This window comes from Hylobates moloch, unplaced genomic scaffold (genome assembly GCF_009828535.3).
Source record: "Hylobates moloch isolate HMO894 unplaced genomic scaffold, HMol_V3 SCAFFOLD_18, whole genome shotgun sequence".
Taxonomy (NCBI): Eukaryota; Metazoa; Chordata; class Mammalia; order Primates; family Hylobatidae; genus Hylobates; species Hylobates moloch.
Window position 1 is genome coordinate 75631187 of NW_026652293.1, and position 20822 is coordinate 75652008.

At 36.4% G+C, this 20822-nt stretch overlaps 1 protein-coding gene across 12 annotated transcripts in view; it reads right to left on the bottom strand.

The window, feature by feature from the left end:
• The window catches only part of CEP170 (centrosomal protein 170), a 131533-nt gene that overhangs the window by 16961 nt on the left and 93750 nt on the right, over positions 1-20822 (bottom strand). For 6 of the 12 annotated variants that reach the window (XM_058430695.1, XM_058430693.1, XM_058430692.1 and 3 more), the window contains 2 exons: positions 14833-15067; positions 994-1171 (listed from right to left, as the gene is read on the bottom strand). In XM_058430695.1, the coding sequence (XP_058286678.1) occupies positions 994-1171; positions 14833-15067 (413 nt within the window). The remainder of the gene's footprint in view (positions 1-993; positions 1172-14832; positions 15068-20822) is intronic. The other 6 variants (XM_058430696.1, XM_058430694.1, XM_058430689.1 and 3 more) reach the window with 3 other exon arrangements.

Below are 20822 nucleotides of genomic sequence, written 5' to 3' on the forward strand. Positions count from 1 at the left end.
AGGCTTTGCAGCCATACAATCTCTGTCTCAACTACTCAGTTCTGCCCCGCAGCAAAGAAACAGCCATAGATGATAGTTAAACAAATGAGTGTGGCTGCGTTCTAATAAAACAAACTTTATTTATGAACACCAAAATTTGAATTTCATGTAATTTTCATGTTGCCAATTAGTATTCTTTAGATGTTTTTTTCCTGCCATTCAAAAATGTAAAAACCATTCCTAGTTCTTTGGTCTGTATTAAAACTGGCAGCAAGGCCAGTTTGCCAACCTCCAAACACAGAAGTTCATTCTTTTAAATGCCAATCCTTTGCTTACATTTCTGCCCCAGATCAAAACAGCCAACATGGCCAAAGAGTACCATTAATTTTGTATTATATGTTAAAGGCACTGTCTGGAGCAATGTTATGCAAATGGTGCCTCCTGGAGTTGTACTGTTAAGAGGCCCTGATATTGGATGGGTAACTTGTATTCCAGAGTTTATAAAAATGTTCTGAATATGTATTTGTATGTGTGTATATTACATATATATTTCAATTTTTCAAAATATCTTTGTGTATGTGTTTGTATTTATCAATAGAATTATTAAAGCAGTGAAACTGTAGGATTTTTCTCTTTGTTATCAGAGTATCCTCTAGTTAACTAGCGATAAAAATACTTTTAATTGGAGCATTTTCATAGTCAAACTTTATAGAAACTTTATACAATCATTTATCAAATTTTGGGTTGCTTTTCAAGACACCATTTATATTCACGTTTCAAGTGAAGCTATGGACCAAGAATTAGCAGGCAAAATGCTGTTTCTAAGTAATTTTCCAGCTTCATGTTAATAGTAGACCAAATGTTAGCCTTCACTAGTTTTGTTACAAAAACATAAAATAAACTGTTAAAGCAAAGTTGGAAAATGCAGAGCTTCATGCAAACAGGGAGGATGGACATAACTAAAATAAACTAAGCAAAAAGCTAAAAGCAAAAGAAATAAAGAAAAGAAAGAACCTTATGCATTTCTCCATGAAGATCTCCTACCTCTTCTCTAGTGTCTATGGCAGAGCCAGGGGTGGTGGCAGCAGTGCTTACTGTGGTACTAGGGGCAGTGCCTGATGAAGTCACTGAATCTATCTCTCCTGCTACATCGTTGATCTCCCGAGCAATGAGAGCAAGATCTTGGCTGATCCTGGTAATAATTTTAGAAAAGAAGTTTAATCCCTTTTAAATAAACAGCTCTAGAAACAATCATTTATAAGATAATCAGTCATGTAAGTTGTATATGTAATTAAATATTTGTTCCCCAAATTAACTATTAACTATTTTGATAATCAAAGTCTTAAACCTTAATTCCAAAATTAAGATTAATGAAACTAAACTGCAAATAACCTACAAGATATCACCTTAACAAATGTACTTTAAATGCCCTTGAGTAGAGATATGCCCTTAACATACACTGTGTTAATGACTAGCATTAATATATCATAGGGGTTCTTAAACTTGGGGAATAATGGATAGAATTCAAGGAGTTCATGAACTTAAATGAGAAAAAACAATTACAATATATTCACTAACCTCTAAGTGACGCTTAGCATTTCTTTCAATTATAAATACAGGCAACAAACCACAGTGGTATTAGCAATACTGGTGATTTTTGTCATCAAGAGAGATCACATTGCAGTTGCTACAGGTATCTTAAAACATCATTTATGTTCATCACTACTTCAAAACTACTGAAGTCATTAAACACACAACAATAACATTTTATTAATGTTAATAAAGAACCATAAATTACTCTATTACTTTCAAATATTTTGATAACTGAATTTCAATATAATTGGATTTCTTTGTAATTCTTTTAATGTTTACACCTGAGAAGGGCCCTACGAACTTCACAAAATGGCCAAAGAGGTCTACAGTACCAAGAAATTAAGAACTCTGCACTCTTTCGTAGAGCACGTTACACTATGCACAGCCCTTTCTAGTACATGTTATGTCACTTGAGGCCCACAAAGTTCTTTTGAGGTAGGATTTATCTGACTTTATCACAATCTCAGAGAACCTGAATGGCTTGCTCATGATCACACCTTTAGATGTAGCTGAGGTAGGACTGAATCCAAGCTTTAGCACTCATTTCCATAAAGCCATTTGCATTTTTACCTACGTGGACTGAAGAACTAAATAACTGTTACCGTGATAATCAAAGGTGAAAATAGAGATTTTTCTTTTAGATTTTTTTTTAAGAGGGAGAAACTTACAAAACCTACCACTGATATTCTTGTTTTTTGAGAAACATTTCATTTCAGTAAGACATTAACATTTTCCAAGCTGCATCCACTGCCTATAAACTCAATGTGGCTATTTCCACAGGGAAGGTTTTGGAATGACAGAATATTATTAAAAGCATATGTGAAAGTTTCTGCAACTTCAAAATCCAAAGGAAATACAAATTAACTTAAAAAGAAAAAAAAAAAAAGAGCCTAGGAGGTCTGGCTATATTGCCCAGGCTGGTCTCGAGCTCCTGAGTTCAAGCAGTCCTCTGACCTCAGCCTACCAAATAGCTAAGATTACAGACACGTGCTTGGCTTAAAGTAACATTTTTTAACTTATGCAAAATGTGAGTTTGAAAGACTTTCAAGCACATTAGTAATTACATAAAAATTTAGATTTAAAAAGAGAAGTTGAAGTTTATGGACCAACAGAACCAATTTATGGTCAATATATAAACTTTGTAAGAAACGTCAATTAATTCCTCATTTATTTATCAACACAAAGAAGCAGGAAAAACACCAACAAATATTTATTGATTCCTTATGATGTGCCAGGCACTGTGCTAAGTCCTAACGACTACAGCAATGAAGAAGCAGACAGGGTCCTTGTCCCCATGAAGCTTAGAATACACAGAAGGCACCATTATAATATGATGAGTACATTATAAAGCAGTTTCATAGTCCTCAACTCATTTAATTCCCACAGCCACTCTGTAAGAGAAGTATTAATCATCTTGTTTTACAGATGAGGAAAATGAGGCACAGGAGAAGACATGTGACCATTTTTTTGGCCAAGGTCACACATAGTTAAGTGCCATAACTAGATCTTTTCACTATGTCATGCTACATCTCACATGATTGCTCCATATATAATTGTTTAAAACATAGTAACTGTTGATGTGATTCTTATGAAAATGTGTTTAAAGTGTTCCCTTATATAATATAGCAAATCCTTGTAATTCCCCAAAATAAATAAACTAAAATAAGAAACAGAATAACCAAGCTTAATGAGATAAAATACAGACAAGCATCATTGTATCCAAAACTCTATTTTTCATTAAGGATTTTTTTATGCAGACGATCTGTACGATGAAGATTCTAATATTTGTGGAAAACAGTATAAATTAATTAGAAAAAACATGGACAACAGCAATCTCCACATGTGATATAGTAAAATATGTATTAAAATGAGCAATTCTTAACATATACACAACATATATTGTTGATTTGAAAACCTAATAGATATTTTCACATTTAATTCCATTTTATTACAAAATATGGATAAGAAAATAGTGCCGAGGGAAAAAAAACAGAAGCTAAGGGTACAGTTCTCTAACATTAGTCCTAGTCTTTATGTTTTCCCGAGTGTCAGAACCACTGACTCAATTTCAACAATTCTGTAGAAATAAGTATGCATTATTTAAGAAAAAAAGGTGAGATAACATGAGAAATGTACTTTAAGTCATAAAGTTTATAATTTTCCTATGTAAATTATCTCAGTCATAACACTTTTTTTTCACTGAAGGGTTGTATACTGGAAAAAATAATTGTACATGTGGGTATATTGGAAGATAAAAGGATATATTAAAAATTAGAGTTCTAGTGATGTGTACACGCAATTAAACATACAATCTTTGCAAGACTATATATTATTACAACCATAGTAGAAACAAACTATCAGACTTTATTGATTTAAACTGCCAACAAAACATTGTTTTAGATTAGCTATTTAAAAATTTGCCTTATTTATTATTATTTTTTGAGGTGGACTCTCACTCTGTTGCCAGGCTGGAGTGCAGTGGTGCAATCTCAGCTCACTGCAACCTCTGCCTCCTGGATTCAAGTGATTCTCCTGCCTCAGACTACCGAGTAGCCAGGATTACAGGCGTGCACCACCACGCCCGGCTAATTTTTGTATTTTTAGTAGAGATGGGGTTTCACCATGTTGGCCAGGACGGTCTCGATCTCTTGACCTTGTGATCCGCCTGCCTTGGTCTCCCAAAGAGCTGGGATTACAGGCATGAGCCACTGTGCCCAGCCACAAATTTGCCCTATTTTTAACAGCACATTTGTTTTCAAACGTTTTTACATGTAAAACTTTTCAGAGGATATACACATGAACCTCTGGAATTAAGTTTCCTTTGATACTACTGGAAAAAAGCAACTGGTGTGCTATTAATGAAGTATACTAGCTTTAGAATCCTAAAACCAAAGCTTATGACCGTAAGTCAAACCTGTTACTTTAACTTGGCTAAGAGATCATAACTGTAATGACTTAGCTTTCAAGAAATAATTTAGTCTAGTTTGTAAATGACCAGAAGTGTTAAAATGTAAAACGAGTTTAAGGAGAGACATTTAAGGGTCATTCCAGAAAAGCTCATGATTTCCACACTATCTAGAAGAGTTTAGTAAGAAAAAAAAGTTTTGTAAGAGGAAAGAGGGGATATCAGCTGAAAGGTACTCAGGAAAACTGGAAAAAGACAATACGAGGAAAAAAAATCTAACATCAATTATTCTACGTGAAGTAACTCAGGAATGGAAAACCAAACACCACATGTTCTCACTTGTAAATGGGAGCTAAGCTATGAGGATGCAAAGGTGTAAGAATGATATGAATTAGCTTTTAATCCTTGTATAAACTATGAACTCGTTTGGAACATACGCTCTGTGTTTTAGGTTTATTTGCCTCCCCAACTGTGACAAATATGGTCAGAGATCCATAAAAAAATATGATTTATAATAGGATGCACCAGGGAAACTTTTAATCTGAATAGAGGTCATGGTAATGAGATACGGGAAGAAGAACGCAGAAGAGATTAGCGACCCCTCTCCTTCCCAATTCCTCGCAATGGTATAAAAGCCAGTCAGCCAAATAATAAAGAGCCATATTATTTTTAAAGAGTCAAGGATCCTGTATCAGGCCCCAGAATTTCAAAGGCAGGTATAAAGTAAAAATTCATAAGCATGTGGCTAAAAAATTTTTTTATTTCCATAGGTAAAAACAAATTTTGTTTCATTAAGTATTTGGTTTAGCTTGTATTTTTCCTTCTAAGTGATTAGCTCACTCATGCTCTCCCCTGCACCTCAAATAGAACAAGTATAGTGGTTTAAGGTTTACAAGGCATGGGAAGAAAAAAAAAAAAAACTGAGATATTAGCAAATTCACTTCATTTAAAATTGTCATTGCTTATACAATGCAGGAAAAAGTACACTTGTAAGAGACCCTATACTAGCACACAGAGGCGGTAAAAAGTCACGTTAAAAAGTACACGAATGCAGGCACCAACTGGACTTATATAACAGGACATGTAAGGTTTTTACTTTGTGCGTGAGCAAAAAGTTCTAGATGTTCCCTAACCAGTAAAGACCAATTGTGAATCCTCTATCTGGAGGCAATCCAGATGGAATGCTCAGTATCATTGGCTACGAAGCATGAATGCTTACCCAGGTCAAATAGATACTTGGAAATGCTATCTCCAAATAAAAGACAGTATTCTTATTACTACACTGCTTACAAATAAAAATACAGTATTTTTATTAGTATATAAAAAAGTACCCAGATGTGGCTTTAATGTGATAAGGCTATAATTTAAAAAAATGTACATGCCTAGTAAATACTTGTAACTACATTTTCCCTGAAGCCTTTTCCTGGTTTTGGCCCGTCATTCAAGATTATTTTTCTCAGCTGTTAAAAGCACTGAACATAACCACATTTCTGCTATTCTGCCACCTAACTGGATCTCTTCTTTCTTTTTTATTAGACAGCACATAATTTTAATACAGCCTTTGGCTTGCTGTGAAGCCACATCTCATCTTCAGTTCTTCTTGACATGCCTTTCATACAGATGTGTTACCAGTGTAAACAGCTCAAGCAGATCTTAAGAAATCCACTTAAGGTTTCCTAGAAATGCGATTCACATGAGCTCTGTATTTTAAACCATGACTTTCAAAATGTGCTGAAATATTGTATAATGAAATCAACATATGCAGGTGTGAATATAAACAAGCAATACTGACTTCCATATATGGATCCTTGAAATGTTTCATTACTGGATGATTGTATCTTATACAGTGAATAATGCTATTATGATATACAGAAATATAATTTCTCACATCCTTTTTTTCCCAAAAAAAATTAACTGTAGCTAGGTAAAAATGGGGCTAAGACAAGGAATTTCTACGTAAAAATTTTTAGAGTTTGACTTAAAAATTTTCAATTTGGAATCTTAAGCATTTAAACTATTCAGGGCCTACTGATAATGAGCTAGATATCTTTTAAAAAACAAAAGAGGCTGGGCAGAGTGGCTCACTCCTGTAATCTCAGCACTTTGGGAGGCTGAGGCAGGTGGATCACTTGAGGTCAGGAGTTCAAGAACAGTCTGGCCAACATGGTGAAACTCTGTCTCTACTTATACAAAAAATTAGCCAGGCATGGTGGCATGCGCCTGTAGTCCCAGCTACTCGGGAGGCTGAGGCAGGAGAATCCTTTGAACCTGGGAGGTGGAGGTTGCAGTGAGCCAAGATCACGCCACTATACTCCAGCCTGGGCAACAGAACATGAGACTCTGTCTCAAAAAAAAAAAAAAAAAAAAATCCAACAAAACAACAACAACAAAAAACAAAGGAAACATAGACAAATTTGGGAAGACTCCAGGCATCATTTATTCAACAAAATGTATTTGGCATCAGTATCAGCTGGGCGTGGTGGCTCATGCCTGTAATCCTAGCACTTTGGGAGGCCGAGGTGGGCGGATCACCTGAGCTCAGGAGTTTGAGACCAGCCTGGCCAACATGGTGAAACCCCATCTCTACTAAAAATACAAAAAAAATTAGCAAGGCATGGTGGTGTACACCTGTAATCCCAGCTACTCAGGACGCTGAGGCACGAGAATTGCTTGAACCTGGGAGGCAGAGGTTGCAGTGAGCTGAGATCGTGCCACTACACTTCAGTCTGGGTGACAGAGTGAGACTGTCTCAAAATAAAATAAAATAATTTAAAAAATTTATTTAGTATTTCCAAAGCAATAGTTATGAATGATTCCATGATCTCACAGTACAATAAAGAATAAAAAGTCTAGGCAAAAGGCTTAAAGTTTAATTCATGTATTGATTAACTCATATATTTGACTTACACACCAACTATAAAGAAGGTTCACAAAAAAAAGTTTCCTAATCATAAGGAAAGATCTTTCTCTTCCATTAGTGGAAACTGTCAATTTGTTAGATGTTAGTGGCATTTTGATTCAATAATAGAAGACCTTAATGAAAAAAATTTGGCAAACCCCATTCTTTCGGCAACAAAAGTATGGAGAACTGGGAGAGAGTTACTCTGAGCCACAAAAGATTTAGGATGGGATAATAATGAGTTGAAATTGGAGGCTTCTTTTGGGTAGCAAGAGCAATTTAATGAGTGGCCTGATTAGAAAAGCAGAGTTTGAATAAAGTACATGGAGTCTACTTCAAGCCATCAAAAGAGATAGAGATTTAATTTTTTTAAAGGCACCTCCCATTATTGTGAATGAAATGTTTATCGCTACAGATAAGTTACATTTGGTAAAATGTAGAAAGACTCCAGTCTCAAAACTAGACTTATGAATATGCTTCAAATAAGCAGAGGAAGTCGCAAATAAAGAGGTAATTAAGTGGATAACTTTAAAGATTTTAGCAAACCCATGCTATCTCCACCAGAGACAAAATCGGCAAGTTAAAAGAAAATGGTCTGACGTCATCTGACAGCAAAGTATTTGCTCAATAAACAAGACCTGGGATAGCCAGAGTATTTTTAGAGACTCAGGTAGAGACTATGAGGAAGGAATAATGAAGTTCTAGGAAATGTAGAAGACTACAGAGAAACTGAAAAATCACTGTCATCTGAACCTGTGGGCAGATGGTTTATTTCCCTACTCTTGCTGTTTGGATCTGACCTAGCCCAACAAAATAACAAGGCCTAGACTTTAGATATTATGAATCAACAAATTATGTCTTAAAACTGACTTAGCAGATATGCCTTATTCCTTGATTAAGGTAGTTTTTATATCCATAATATTTTCTCAAAAACAAAAAACATTTTGGTATTATCAAAGCTCACCTCCAATCACAACCCAAAATGTAGTATATCCTTCAATTATATTGTAATTAAAGACTTGTTAGCTAAATTGCAATACCCAGAAAAGCATTATATTACCTTACAGACAATAAGAAAACCCACACCACTGAATTCTGACAACTAAATTAAATTGGTTCCTACTAACAAAACAAAACAATAAAAGCACAAAGCTTTTAATAATGTAGTAAAATTACAAGTAATTTGGTTTTTTACTGTTAAGATTATCACTCATTCATAACTTTAACTGTAAATATTTTAGGCTTGAAAAACATAAACCATAGTTCTATTTTAAAATGTTTTCAAATATATTTGATCAGTATTCTTTTTACTTGAATTTCACTAATAAAATTATGTGTAAAAGACTTAGTAATAATAAAAGCTTTTCGTCTTACAATGCCAAGTGAGTTTCATTTGGGGCCAACAAATCAGGGAACGGGACTGATAGGTGTTCCATGATACATCTATTTTTTAGACAGAATCTCGCTCTGTCACCCTGGCTGGAGTGCAGTGGCGCGATCTCGGCTCACTGCAACCTCCGCTTCCTGAGTTTCAATGATTCTCCTGCCTCAGCCACCCAAGTAGCTGGGATTACAGGTGCATGCCATCACACCGGTCTAATTTTTGTATTTTTGGTAGAGATGGGGTTTCACCATGTTGCCCAGGCTGGTCTCGAACTCCTGACCCCAGGTGATCCACCTGCCTTGGCCTCCCAAGTGCTGGGATTACAGGCGTGAGCCACCTCGCCCAGCTGACACAGCTATTTAATGATCACTTTAATATTAAAAAACAAACTACTTATATACCACTGTTTTTACTAGGAGGACAAAAAAATTTTTAATAATTAAGTTTGAACAGAAATTTGAACAAAGCATTGGTTGGGATTCTTAAGCACAGATAAGGTAAACCCAGCATTTTATAAACTGTAGAATGTAATGCTGATTCTGAAATTCCAATTATATCTGGATTCTCATACATTTATATGTGTGAGATCTACAGAAAATTAAAAGCTCCAAATAAAGTTCTAACTATAATCATAAACCATTGTTTTCTCTGTATCCCTCTTAAATATAACATTTATTGACTGCTGACTACATGTCAAGCACTAGGTTAAGTATGTGCATCAACTTGTCAACTCTCTCAGGTTGGCACCATTATGTCCATTTTACAGATGAGATCACTAGAACACAGTTAATTAACTCACCCAAGGTCACACAGACCTTGTGGTAGAGTTGGGTTTGAATCTTAGACCAAGAAAATGGTCTGGGTCCAGAGTCCATATTCTTCACCATTCAGCTACACCACGCCACTGAGGTTATCTCAGAGTTAGCCGCATTGGCAGCCCCCTCACCATTCCCTGCTGATACCGTCTCCTACAATGGCTCCAAGTATTTACTCTTTACGAATGACTCTACAACGACGAGTCTAGCCCTCACGGCTTCCTGTTTCACAGCCACAGTTCAACTGTCTGCTAGATTTTTTCACAGGGCTATCCTTTAGGCATCTTGGTGTCTTCTTTTCCCATGCCTTTTGTGTTCCCTACTCCCACCAATCTCCCATCTGATCAACCATGGAACCATTTTAAATTCTGCCTTACTATTCCGGCAATCATCAAAGGCGAGGCCTCTTGTGCCATACAGCCAAGTTGTGGATGCGAAGGAAAAGCTCTCGAAGGAAATTAAAAGTGCTACTCTAGTGAACACAGGAATGATAAGAAAGCAAAACAGCCTAATGCTGATATGGACAAAGTCTGAGTGGTCTGGACAGAAGATCAAACCAGCCACAACATTCTCTTAAGCCAAACTAATGCAGAGCAAAATCTGAACTCTCTTTAATTCTGTGAATGCTGACAGAGGTGAGGAAACTGCAAGAAAAGTTTGCAGAGGTCGGTTCATGAGGCTTAAGGAACGAAACCATCCCCCTAACATGAAAGTGCACAGAGAAGCAGCAAGTGCTTAGACAGAAGCTGTAGCAAGTTATCCAGAATATCTAGCTAAGATAATTGATTAAGGTGGTTATAATAACAGCTAATTTTCAATGTTGATAAGACAGCCTTTTATTGGAAGAAGATGCCAGCTAGGACTTTCATAGCCAGAGAGATGGCAATGCCCAGCTTCAGAGCTTCAAAGGACAGGCTGACCCTCTTGTTAGGGGTTCATGTAGCTGGTGACTTTACGTTGGAAGCCAATGCTCATTTTCCATTCCAAAAGTCATAGGGCCCTTTAGAATTATGCTAAATCTACTCTGCTTGTGCTCTACAAATGGAACAATAAAGCCTGGATTACGGCATATTTACAGTGTGGTTTACTAAATATTTTAAGCCCACTGTATAGAGACGTACTGCTGAGAAAAAAAAGATTATTTGCAAAATATTACTACTCATGGACAATGTACCTGGTTACCTAAGAACTCTGATGGAGATGTACAAGGTGATTAATGTTGTTTTCAGGCCTGCTAACATCCATTCTGCAGCCCATGGATCAAGGAGCCATTTTGACTTTTTTTTTTTTTGATACGGAGTCTCGCTCTGTTGCCCAGGCTGGAGTGCAGTGGCGCGATCTCGGCTCACTGCAAGCTCCGCCTCCCGGGTTCACGCCATTCTCCTGCCTCAGCCTCCCGAGTAGCTGAGACTACAGGCGTCCGCCACCACGCCTGGCTAATTTTTTGTATTTTTGGTAGAGACGGGGTTTCACCATGCTAGCCAAGATGGTCTCGATCTCCTGACCTCGTAATCCACCCACCTCGGCCTCCCAAAGTGCTGGGATTACAGGTGTGAGCCATGGTGCCCAGACCTTTTTTTTTTTTTTTTTCGAGATAGAGTCTCGCTCTGTAGCCCAGGCTGGAGTGCAGTGGCACAATCTCGGCTCACTGCAACCTCTGCCACCCAGATTCAAACAATTCTCCTGCCTCAGCCTCCCGAGTAGCTGGGACTACAGGCGCATACCACCATGCCCAGCTAATTTTTTCTATTTCTAGTAGAGACGGGGTTTCACCGTGTTAGCCAGGATGGTCTCTATCTCCTGACCTCGTGATCTGCCTGCCTCGGCCTCCCAAAGTGCTGAGATTACAGGCGTGAGCCACCGCGCCTGGCCCATTTTGTCTTCTAAGCAGAAAATGTATTCCTTTATTTAAGAAATACATTTTGCAAGACATAGCTGTCATAGGTAATGATCCCTCTAATGGATCTGGACAAAGAAAACTGAAAATCTTTTGGAAAGGATTCACCATTCTACATGCCATTAAGGATATTTGTGATTCATGGAGGAGGTAAAAATATCAAGATTAACAGGAGCTTGGAAGAAACTGATTCCAACCCTCATGGATGACTTTGAGGGTTCAAGACTTCAGTGGAGGAAGTCATTGCAGATATGGTGGAAATAGCAACAGAACTACAAAGACTAGAGTTAGAAATGGAGCCTGAATATGGGACTAGATTGCTGCAATCTCCTGATAAAACATTAACAGATGAGAAGTTGCTTCTTATGGATGGGAAAAGAAAGTGGTATCTTGCAATAGAATCTACTGGTGAAGCTGTTGTGAGCACTGCTGAGATGACAACAAAGGATTCAGAATATTACATAAACTCAGTCGATAAGCCGGCGGCAGTGTCTGGGAGGACTGACTGCAGTTTTGAAAGAAGTTCTACTCTGGGTAAAATGCTATCAAACAGCATCACATTGCTACAAGGAAATCTTTCATGAAAGGAAGAGTCAATCAATGTGGCAGACTTCACTGTTGTCTTCTTTTAATTAAGAAATCGCCACAGTCATCCCAGCCTTCAGCAACCACTGCCCTCGAATAAGTCTGCAGTCATCAGCAGGGATGTAAGACCCTATGCCAACAAAAAGCTGATGACTTACTGAAGGCTCAGATGATCACTACTGTTTTTTAGCAATAAAATATTTACTTGTTTAGGTATATACTTTTTTTTTAAGAAGCAGTGTTACTGCACACAGTATAGTGTGAACATAATTTTTACATGCACTAAGAAACAAAAAAAATTGTGTGACTTGCTTTGAGATATTTGCCTTACTATAGTGGTCTGAAACCAAACCTGCACTATCTTCGAGGTGATACTGTAGATAATCTTCCAGTATAATTTTTAGGTTGAATGTATTTCATTTGGTCATCTGTAAAGCTGGTATTGTAGCTCTGTTTACCCCAATATTCATAAAAACCTGCGTCATGTCTTACATTCCTACTAGATGGAAGTCAGTATCTGTTTTCACAACAGAGAAACTGAGGCAGGAGCTACCAAAGCACATGCATCAGGGATACCTGAAAGAAACCTTCCCTTGTCAAACTGAAGACCAAATATGCCATATCTCGCTTATATACTTTATATTCTAAATGGAGCTTGCTTTTGTGCTTTAAATTTAAATGCAGGTGAACAGTTACTATGTACAGATTAACAAAGTGCTGATCAAGTGAAATAGTCCTAAATTCTAAACAGAAAGAGTATGCTAAAGCATAAAACATTTTTGTAATAAATTAGAAATCACTATTATATTTTTCAAATAAAAGTGTCTTTATCTATTACTCTTCAAATATTGCTCTCAGCACAGGAGTCTTTTAGGTGACAGTAGTTCATTTAAATAAATAAAATTATTTCTCATAGTCTACTTAGTTCTGATTCACAGCCATTTGAAAATACATTTTCTCACCCTAAGCAAACTTATCACTGCCATATAGAAACATTAAATATCAGCATTTCCTTCCATATTTTGTATCTTTCCTTCCTTCCACCACCCTCCTTTTTTTCTCCACATAAACAAAAAAAACACTTCTCTGGCTTTGAGATATATAGCTGGAAAGTATATCTTGAAAAATTAAAATCCCAAAGGCAAGTTTTATTAGCATAGTGCTACTGACAAACTAGAGGGATAAGGCATGAACATCACTGTAGGTTAAATAGCCTGGTCTTAAAGTCCTGCCATAGATAACAAAAAGTACACATTGATAATAGTAACACTATGCACACAGCAAAATGGAACCAAGTGAAAATACAGTGTATAGCCCTTATTCCCTCTTTGTATTACAGCTGTTTTTTTACTTGGGGGTAAGGAAGTGTATTTGGCTCAGAAGAAGGTTTTTAGTCTTTCTAGTTTGGGGTAGAGGGAGCTTGAGAGAAGAGGCCTCCTGCGAGGAGGCATCTAGACATACAGGCACCACTGGATCTTGCGTAGCTGGACATCTTTTTCAAGGGAAGGGGAAAAATGATGAGACAAGAGTAAGACCTGTTGTTGCTAGCTGCGCCCGGAAGTACAAAAAATGTGTCAAGATGCTCTCACTACAAGCATTTTGTTGGCCCATAATGATCCATGGATCCCAAAGCACATACATGCCTTTCCTCTAACTAGAACAACTGGCTTAAAATGCTTCAGTAATTACTCTCCTAAAAAGCTATTTGTATGATAAAGCAAAAATGTTTTAAGCAGCACACTGAGATTAGAAAGGCACGTTCTCTCCAAGAATAAAAGCAATGACAAATGAATAGTCTTTAAAAATAAAAAACTAAACATTACAACAAACCAATGAGCCAGAAAAAACACAATTCACAGAAGTCAATGAAATAAAGAACAAAAAAGATGAACATTAACATACAGTAGAAGTTTCTTGTTTTTTAAAAGCATCTATGAAATATTATGTATAAACTCTTTAATAATGTTCTCAAGTATACAACTTGAAGATTAAGGCCTTAAAGACAGAAATAAGCTTAGTATGTATACAGTGAAAATGTTTAGGTAATGTATGGTATACTGAAGTAAAATTTAACATCTCACACACTTTAAACAAAAAATCCTTATATTTTAACTACTATAATGTCTGCTTCAGTATAATCTCTCTTCAAAGTTCAGCCATAGTAAGTTATTAATTTCCATAAGCTATTAATTAAAAATCATATCTGCAGCATAAATTTTTTTGTACATAATCTAAAGGTTACTATAAACAGATTTAATCTTCAAAATAATCATATTTTGTTTTACTTACTAAAGGGTTGAACTGACCATACTTAATGAGCTCATAAAAGTATGAGTGAAAATCTGCTTACCCTAATTCTCTCCAGAAAGCAGTAGCCACATCTCTAACAGGTATACTATTATATCTTTGGAAGTTTAAAGGAAAGTAATCCATAAATTGCCTGCAGTTCTTAATTATGTAGATCTGATACTGCCTACCTTTCAAAGTTATACTTACTTATCACCATCTTTAAAAGAAATTCTTAAAAAGGGAGGAGGGGGGGAGAGAGAAAAGGTCAAAATAAATTAATTCTACAATGTGTTAGTGGTACAGCCATAGGAAAAAAAGGAAAAAAGCTGGATAGAGAGTAATACTACTGACTAAACGGAGTTCACAGTTATCTGTGATTTCAGTTCTTAGACTATTAGTAAAAATCAAGTACAAGCTAAACTTTGTTACCAAGTTGTAATGTTCATAGAAATATTCAATTCTTAAAGGTAAGTCCTAAAAACCAACCTGGCTATCTCTTCTCGATGAGCAGTCCAATCTCGGATGTAGTCTTCCTGCTCTTTAATCCGGTGCTTGAATGAAGAACTAGTAGGCATTGCTGATCCAGCGCTCTGCAAGCGAGTGGTTTTCAGGGCTGGAGAAGTACGTAGACGGGTATGTTTAGGGGAATTACGGTTTGATCCAAATTCATCTTCTGAGGTGGAAGCATAATCAGTAGGAAAGCGCCTCCATCTTGAATTTACTAAATTAGTTTAATTATTAAAAAAAGAATTATTATATTATCATTTAAAGGAGGTAAAATAAAAGTCATGACTTCAAAACACCATGAGAGCGCACACACAGCACAATTTTCACTAACTGATGTACACGTACCTCACAAAAACCATCAGTCTACTACTCCTTAGAGATAGAAACATTACACTTCGGTGAATTAAAAACAATGAAGAATCAAAAACAATCGAAGGACCATGTTTTCCATAGTGTGGTGAATAAACATTCAGATGAAAAATTTCACTAATGATAAACAACTAAGCAAGCTCTATCCATCGATGTTTAACTGGAGTACTTTTCAACTGCAAGTATTTCTTATTTGAGTGAAAATATGAATTTTTCAAAAAAAAAAAGACAGTAACAACATCAACGACAACAAAAATAAAAACAAGGGAAAAGATTTCCTCATGCCACATGGACTTTCAACATGGAGATGGTAAAAACTCTCTTTTCCCAACATACAGACGTGCATAATTCCGGCTGTGGAAATTATGCCTTTATGGCAGAAAAAAAAAACACATTACCTCTGTCATTCAACATCCTGTTACGCTATGGTTGGAAAAAATCTTTTTACGTGGTAAAAAAACACAACAAAGCATCTTCAGTACAACTCTCTGCTGCTTTGACACTGAAAGCATATGGTGAAAATAGACAATGGCATAAAATCTACAAAAAGCAAAACTCTACGAGCTTTTGTCACAACCATTGACATTGAAGGCACAGGAGATACTGTGAAGAGTCACATTAAAGAAAGTGGCAATCACTTTCTTATTTACAGTTAGTAAAGACATTAAAAAATGGTATTGCTCACACATTTAAAAAATCAGAAGACAAAGCGGACACTTTACTACTGTTAATACGAGAATCAAACGTACAAATAATTTGTGAGGCATAAATTGAGGTAAAAAAGAGAGATAATGGCTAATTCCTGGTAAACTTCACAAGGGCAGGAACCATGTCTGTTTAATCCAATAACGTATACCTAGCACTTAGCTGAGTGTTGGCTAGCAAATGTTTAACAAATATTTTTGAAAAAATAAGAATTCCTGGATATAAACATTTACTTTCCTGAAACCTAGTGAAAAGCATTAAATGTTATTGGTGTTTAAAGTGATAAGACCTTAGCATCTTTTTCCTTTTTAATAGAAACTGACCCTAAGCTGCACAGAATCCAGAAATTCCTCCATTCTAATTTTATGGCTTTTATGTGTCTTCCTCCAAAAACCACATTTTCAGCTGGGGATCTCTAAGGCTGAGGTTGCTCTCAGATAAAACTGGCATACATTGCCACCAGAACTGGCTTAAGAAACAGAGAATTCTATAATGAGGAATATGCTATAAATTAGAGCCTATCGATTTGTCCTTATTCACACCCCTATTTGGAGATCCTGATGTTTGGAACTAGATTCATTCATATGTATGAGAGAATGAACACTGTAAGATAATTTATTAACATAGATAATACTTTTACCATGGTGATAATGTACTCATTTCTAGATATAAAAACTTCCATGAGTTGAAGTGATCCTGAGACTTGAAACCAATTTTAGGAAAAGTTTAGAACTAGAGTAAAGAGGTTTAGAAAAAAATTAGAAATATGGCAGGCAAAATCAGAAATAGTGTAAACAAATTTGTAGTTTTCAAAAAAGCATTCATTAAATACTAAATGTGTGTTTATTTTGCTATCTTACAATAGTGTTCATAAATAAGAAAAAAATCATTTGTTACATCAAATATCCTGATTTTTGATTAGGCAACTATGGTCACTATACATATGATTGGCAACTAGAGAGAAAAGAAAAGCAATTAACAAAGAGCTTTAATAAACTGCAGAACATATGAAAACGTTAAGTATGATAAAACTAAGACAGTTAATTTTGAGGTAACTTAGAAAGAATGGCATCGATGGCTGATATATTTCATGGCAGACTACATGAAAGCAGAATGAGAAATTGAGTACCAAGTGCTATTAATATACGTCAAATGTCAGGTGACCACGTATACGTAGAGCCATGCTAGAATTAACTTTAATAGTCTGAGCTTAGGATCAAAATGCAATTACATTTTGAGGAAAAAAGTAAGAGAAAAACTTCCTTTTCACAAACTTTCCATCTCTTTTCATAGGCTGGTCTACCTAGAAATCAGTAAGAATAGTAAAGCTACTAATAATATCTTTTAAAAGCAATCAGGGGCCGGGGGCAGTGGCTAACGCCTGTAATCCCAGCACTTTGGGAGGCTGAGGCGGGCGGATCACAAGGTCAAGAGATCGGGACCCTCCTGGCCAACATGGCGAAACCCCATCTCTACTAAAAATACAAAAATTAGCCAGGCGTGGTAGTGCGTGCCTGTAATCCCAGCTACTCGGGAGGCTAAGGCAGGAGAATCACGTGAACCCTGGAGTCGGAGGTTGCAGTGAGCTGAGATCGCACCACTGCACTGTGGCCTGGTGACAAAGCCAGACTCTGTCTCAAAAACAAAAACAAAACAAAAAGAAAAAAAAATCAAACGAATAGAGCATATTTTAAAAAGTAAAAGGTAACGTCTTTAGGTACGTTCTTTAAAACTGAAGAGGAAACTAGATAAAATAATCAGCTTACAGCAGAGAAAAATAAAAATGTGATTAAAAATCATTAAGTCATTAAGAGCTCCCTTTGCCAGTGGTAGACATATCACACATGGGATGCTATGAAGAAAAGCTCCAGTTAACTCTGGACACAGTCTGTGTAACGACAAAGAGCAGAGCTGAGACTGAGTGAAATGATGGCTATGGTGGAGAAGGGACTGGGAAAGGGAGTTCAATGCTAGGCCCTCTAATCTGTTATTTCTCAAATAATTTATTTCAAAACTTTTTGCTTTCTTAACATTTGCTTCCAAACTATAGCAGCTACCCAACTTTTTTTTTTCTAAAGAAAATTCCCTATCACCTGCTAATTAACACCAAATAAACTTCAAGTTAAAATATTTTAAATTTTTCCCCATCTACTTATTTCATATAATTTTAGAACAGAATGGCCTTTGACTTGAGTCTAAATTCTTCCATTTACAGAGAAGAAACAGGCCCAGAGAGGTCTTACCTTGCTAAAATCAAAGTATAAGCCAGGTCTATGGACTCCCAGAGTTCAAAACTAATTCTTTGATATTCCAAGTATTGTATACATTCTACATTTTTGTTTCCAATAAGGTTTTTATTGTGTTTTTTTTTTTTTTTTTTTTTTTTTGATGGAGTCTCCCTCTGTCACCCAGGCTGGAGGGCAATGGTGCCATCTTGGCTCACTGCAACCTCCGCCTCCCAGGTTCAAGCAATTCTCCTGCCTCAGCCTCCAGAGTAGCTGGAATTACAGGCAACTGCCACCATGTCTGGCTAATTTTTGTATTTTTAGTAGAGACGGGGTTTCACCATATTGGCCAGGCTGATCTTGAACTCCTGACCTCAGGTAAACCATCTGCCTCAGCCTCCCAAAGTCCTAGGATTATATAGGCACGAGCCGCCATGCCTGGCCAAGTTGTTTTAAAAAGACATCCTAAATTTCTTATGTAATGATAGTTTTTCTGATTTCTACCTGTGTTGAAGAAAAACCTTATTTCTTTCTCTTGAATCTTATTCAGCTTAAGTAACAATTTATAAAAATAAGTTTGATTTTCTTAATATACTATTTGGCTCATTTGATGCGTTGATATTACTAAGGCATTTGAAGGTGTTTGAAATGCCTATCTCTAAGAGACTTATTCGTTAGTAAAGGCCTAAACAGCATATACATTAAAATGAAAGTTCCAAGATGGGCTTGATTAAGCTTGTAGCTAGAGCTACAGCATTCATTAAAAAATTTATTTTTTGGGCCGGGCGCGGTGGCTCACGCTTGTAATCCCAGCACTTTGGGAGGCCGAGGCGGGCGGATCTTGAGGTCAGGAGATCGAGACCACGGTGGAACCCCGTCTCTACTAAAAATACAAAAAAAATTAGCCGGGCGTGGTGGCGGGCGCCTGTAGTCCCAGCTACTCGGAGAGGCTGAGGCAGGAGAATGGCGTGAACCTGGGAGGCGGAGCGTGCAGTGAGCCGAGATTGCGCCACTGCACTCCAGCCTGGGCGACAGAGCGAGACTCCGTCTCAAAAAAAAAAAAAAAAAAAATTTATTTTTTAATTATAAAATAGGCAACATTCCCTCTTGTGTTGTAGTACTAAACTACTATATTCACTACAAAAACATACTATCATTTATGATGTCTAGAGAATTAAAAAGAAAAAAAGAGTTGTTAGTATCATATTTCTGTGAATGTTCCAATTTCTTTGTTGGCATTAAAACATAACTATAGATTTTACAAACACACTTCAGAAAACACACATTGCATCTTCATACTATATCAGAATATTTTAGTGGAAAATTACCACAAACATGTTTTGAATGTATATTTATGAGCATTCAGCAATAAGATCAGTTGGGGAGAAAAACTGCTGACAATGCTCTGTTTTGTCCTTTGACCTGGAGAAAGAGTTAATTCAAGCCATGCATGTCCAACATTTAATTTCTACTGCCTATAAATTTTGAAGATTAGAATTAAAAAGGGACAGCAAACAGTCTAAAAAAATTCTAAGGATATTAACATAATGTTTTTATTTTCTAAAATGTGCACTTAAAACATAATGAAAACCAAGTGCTTTATTTTGATAATTCAAGGTCTTTAAATTTAAATATATCTTGCCAAAATAAATCTGGATATTTCAGTTACAACTTGATATCAAGAATCACTGAAGGAGACCGGGTGCAGTGGCTCATGCCTGTAATGCCAGCACTTTGGGAGGCCGACACGGGAGGACAGACCAGCCTGACCAATATGGTGAAATCTCTCCTCTACTAAGAATACAAAAATTAGCCAGGCATGGTGGCACATGCCTGTAATCCCAGCTACTTGGGAGGCTGAGGCAGGAGTATCACTTGAATCCAGGAGGCAGAGGTTGCAGTGAGCCGAGATGGTGCCATTACACTCCAGCCTGGGCAACAACAGCAAGATTCCATCTCAAAAAAAAAAAAAAAAAAAAAAAGAATCATTGAAAGAATGTTTTGGGGAAAAAAAAAACTAAAGTCCTAGAAGCAAATTGCAAATTACATCAGAGAAACATACAGAACTCTTCTCTTAATATTGCTAAATCTGAGATTTCTAATCTTTTATTTTTATCACGTACATTTCTTTAAAAAACAACTTCTTTTTAATGGAGACAGGGTCTCACCTGTCCCAGGCTGGAATGCAGTAGTGTGATCACAGCTCACTGCAGCCTTGAACTCCTGGGCTCAAGTAATCCTCCAACTTTGGCCTCCCCTAAAATACTGGGATTACATGCATGAAACACTGTGCTGGCCTAAAAATATTTTAAAGACATCATCTAAAATATGGAATTGGAAACATTACGGAATTATTTTTACATATCCAATTGGGACAATAACACAAGTGCTAGGTTCAGATTATTTCCAAGGTCTTTAAAGTTTATACTGTGCACAGCAACACTGATCGGCATGATTTAACATTCTTTTAAATCATGTTTCAAAAGTTAAAATTTTTCTTTTCTTTTTTCATTCAAAATATTATAATTATCTTAAACAGAAATGTTATAATAGCAAAGGCACCTAAATTAGCAAAATCAAACAGGTAGGTTTGTTTGTTTGTTTGACCACCTTTTCCATACAGCTATTATAGTATGTTCTCACTGAATGAAAGATCCTGGCCACTGTCCT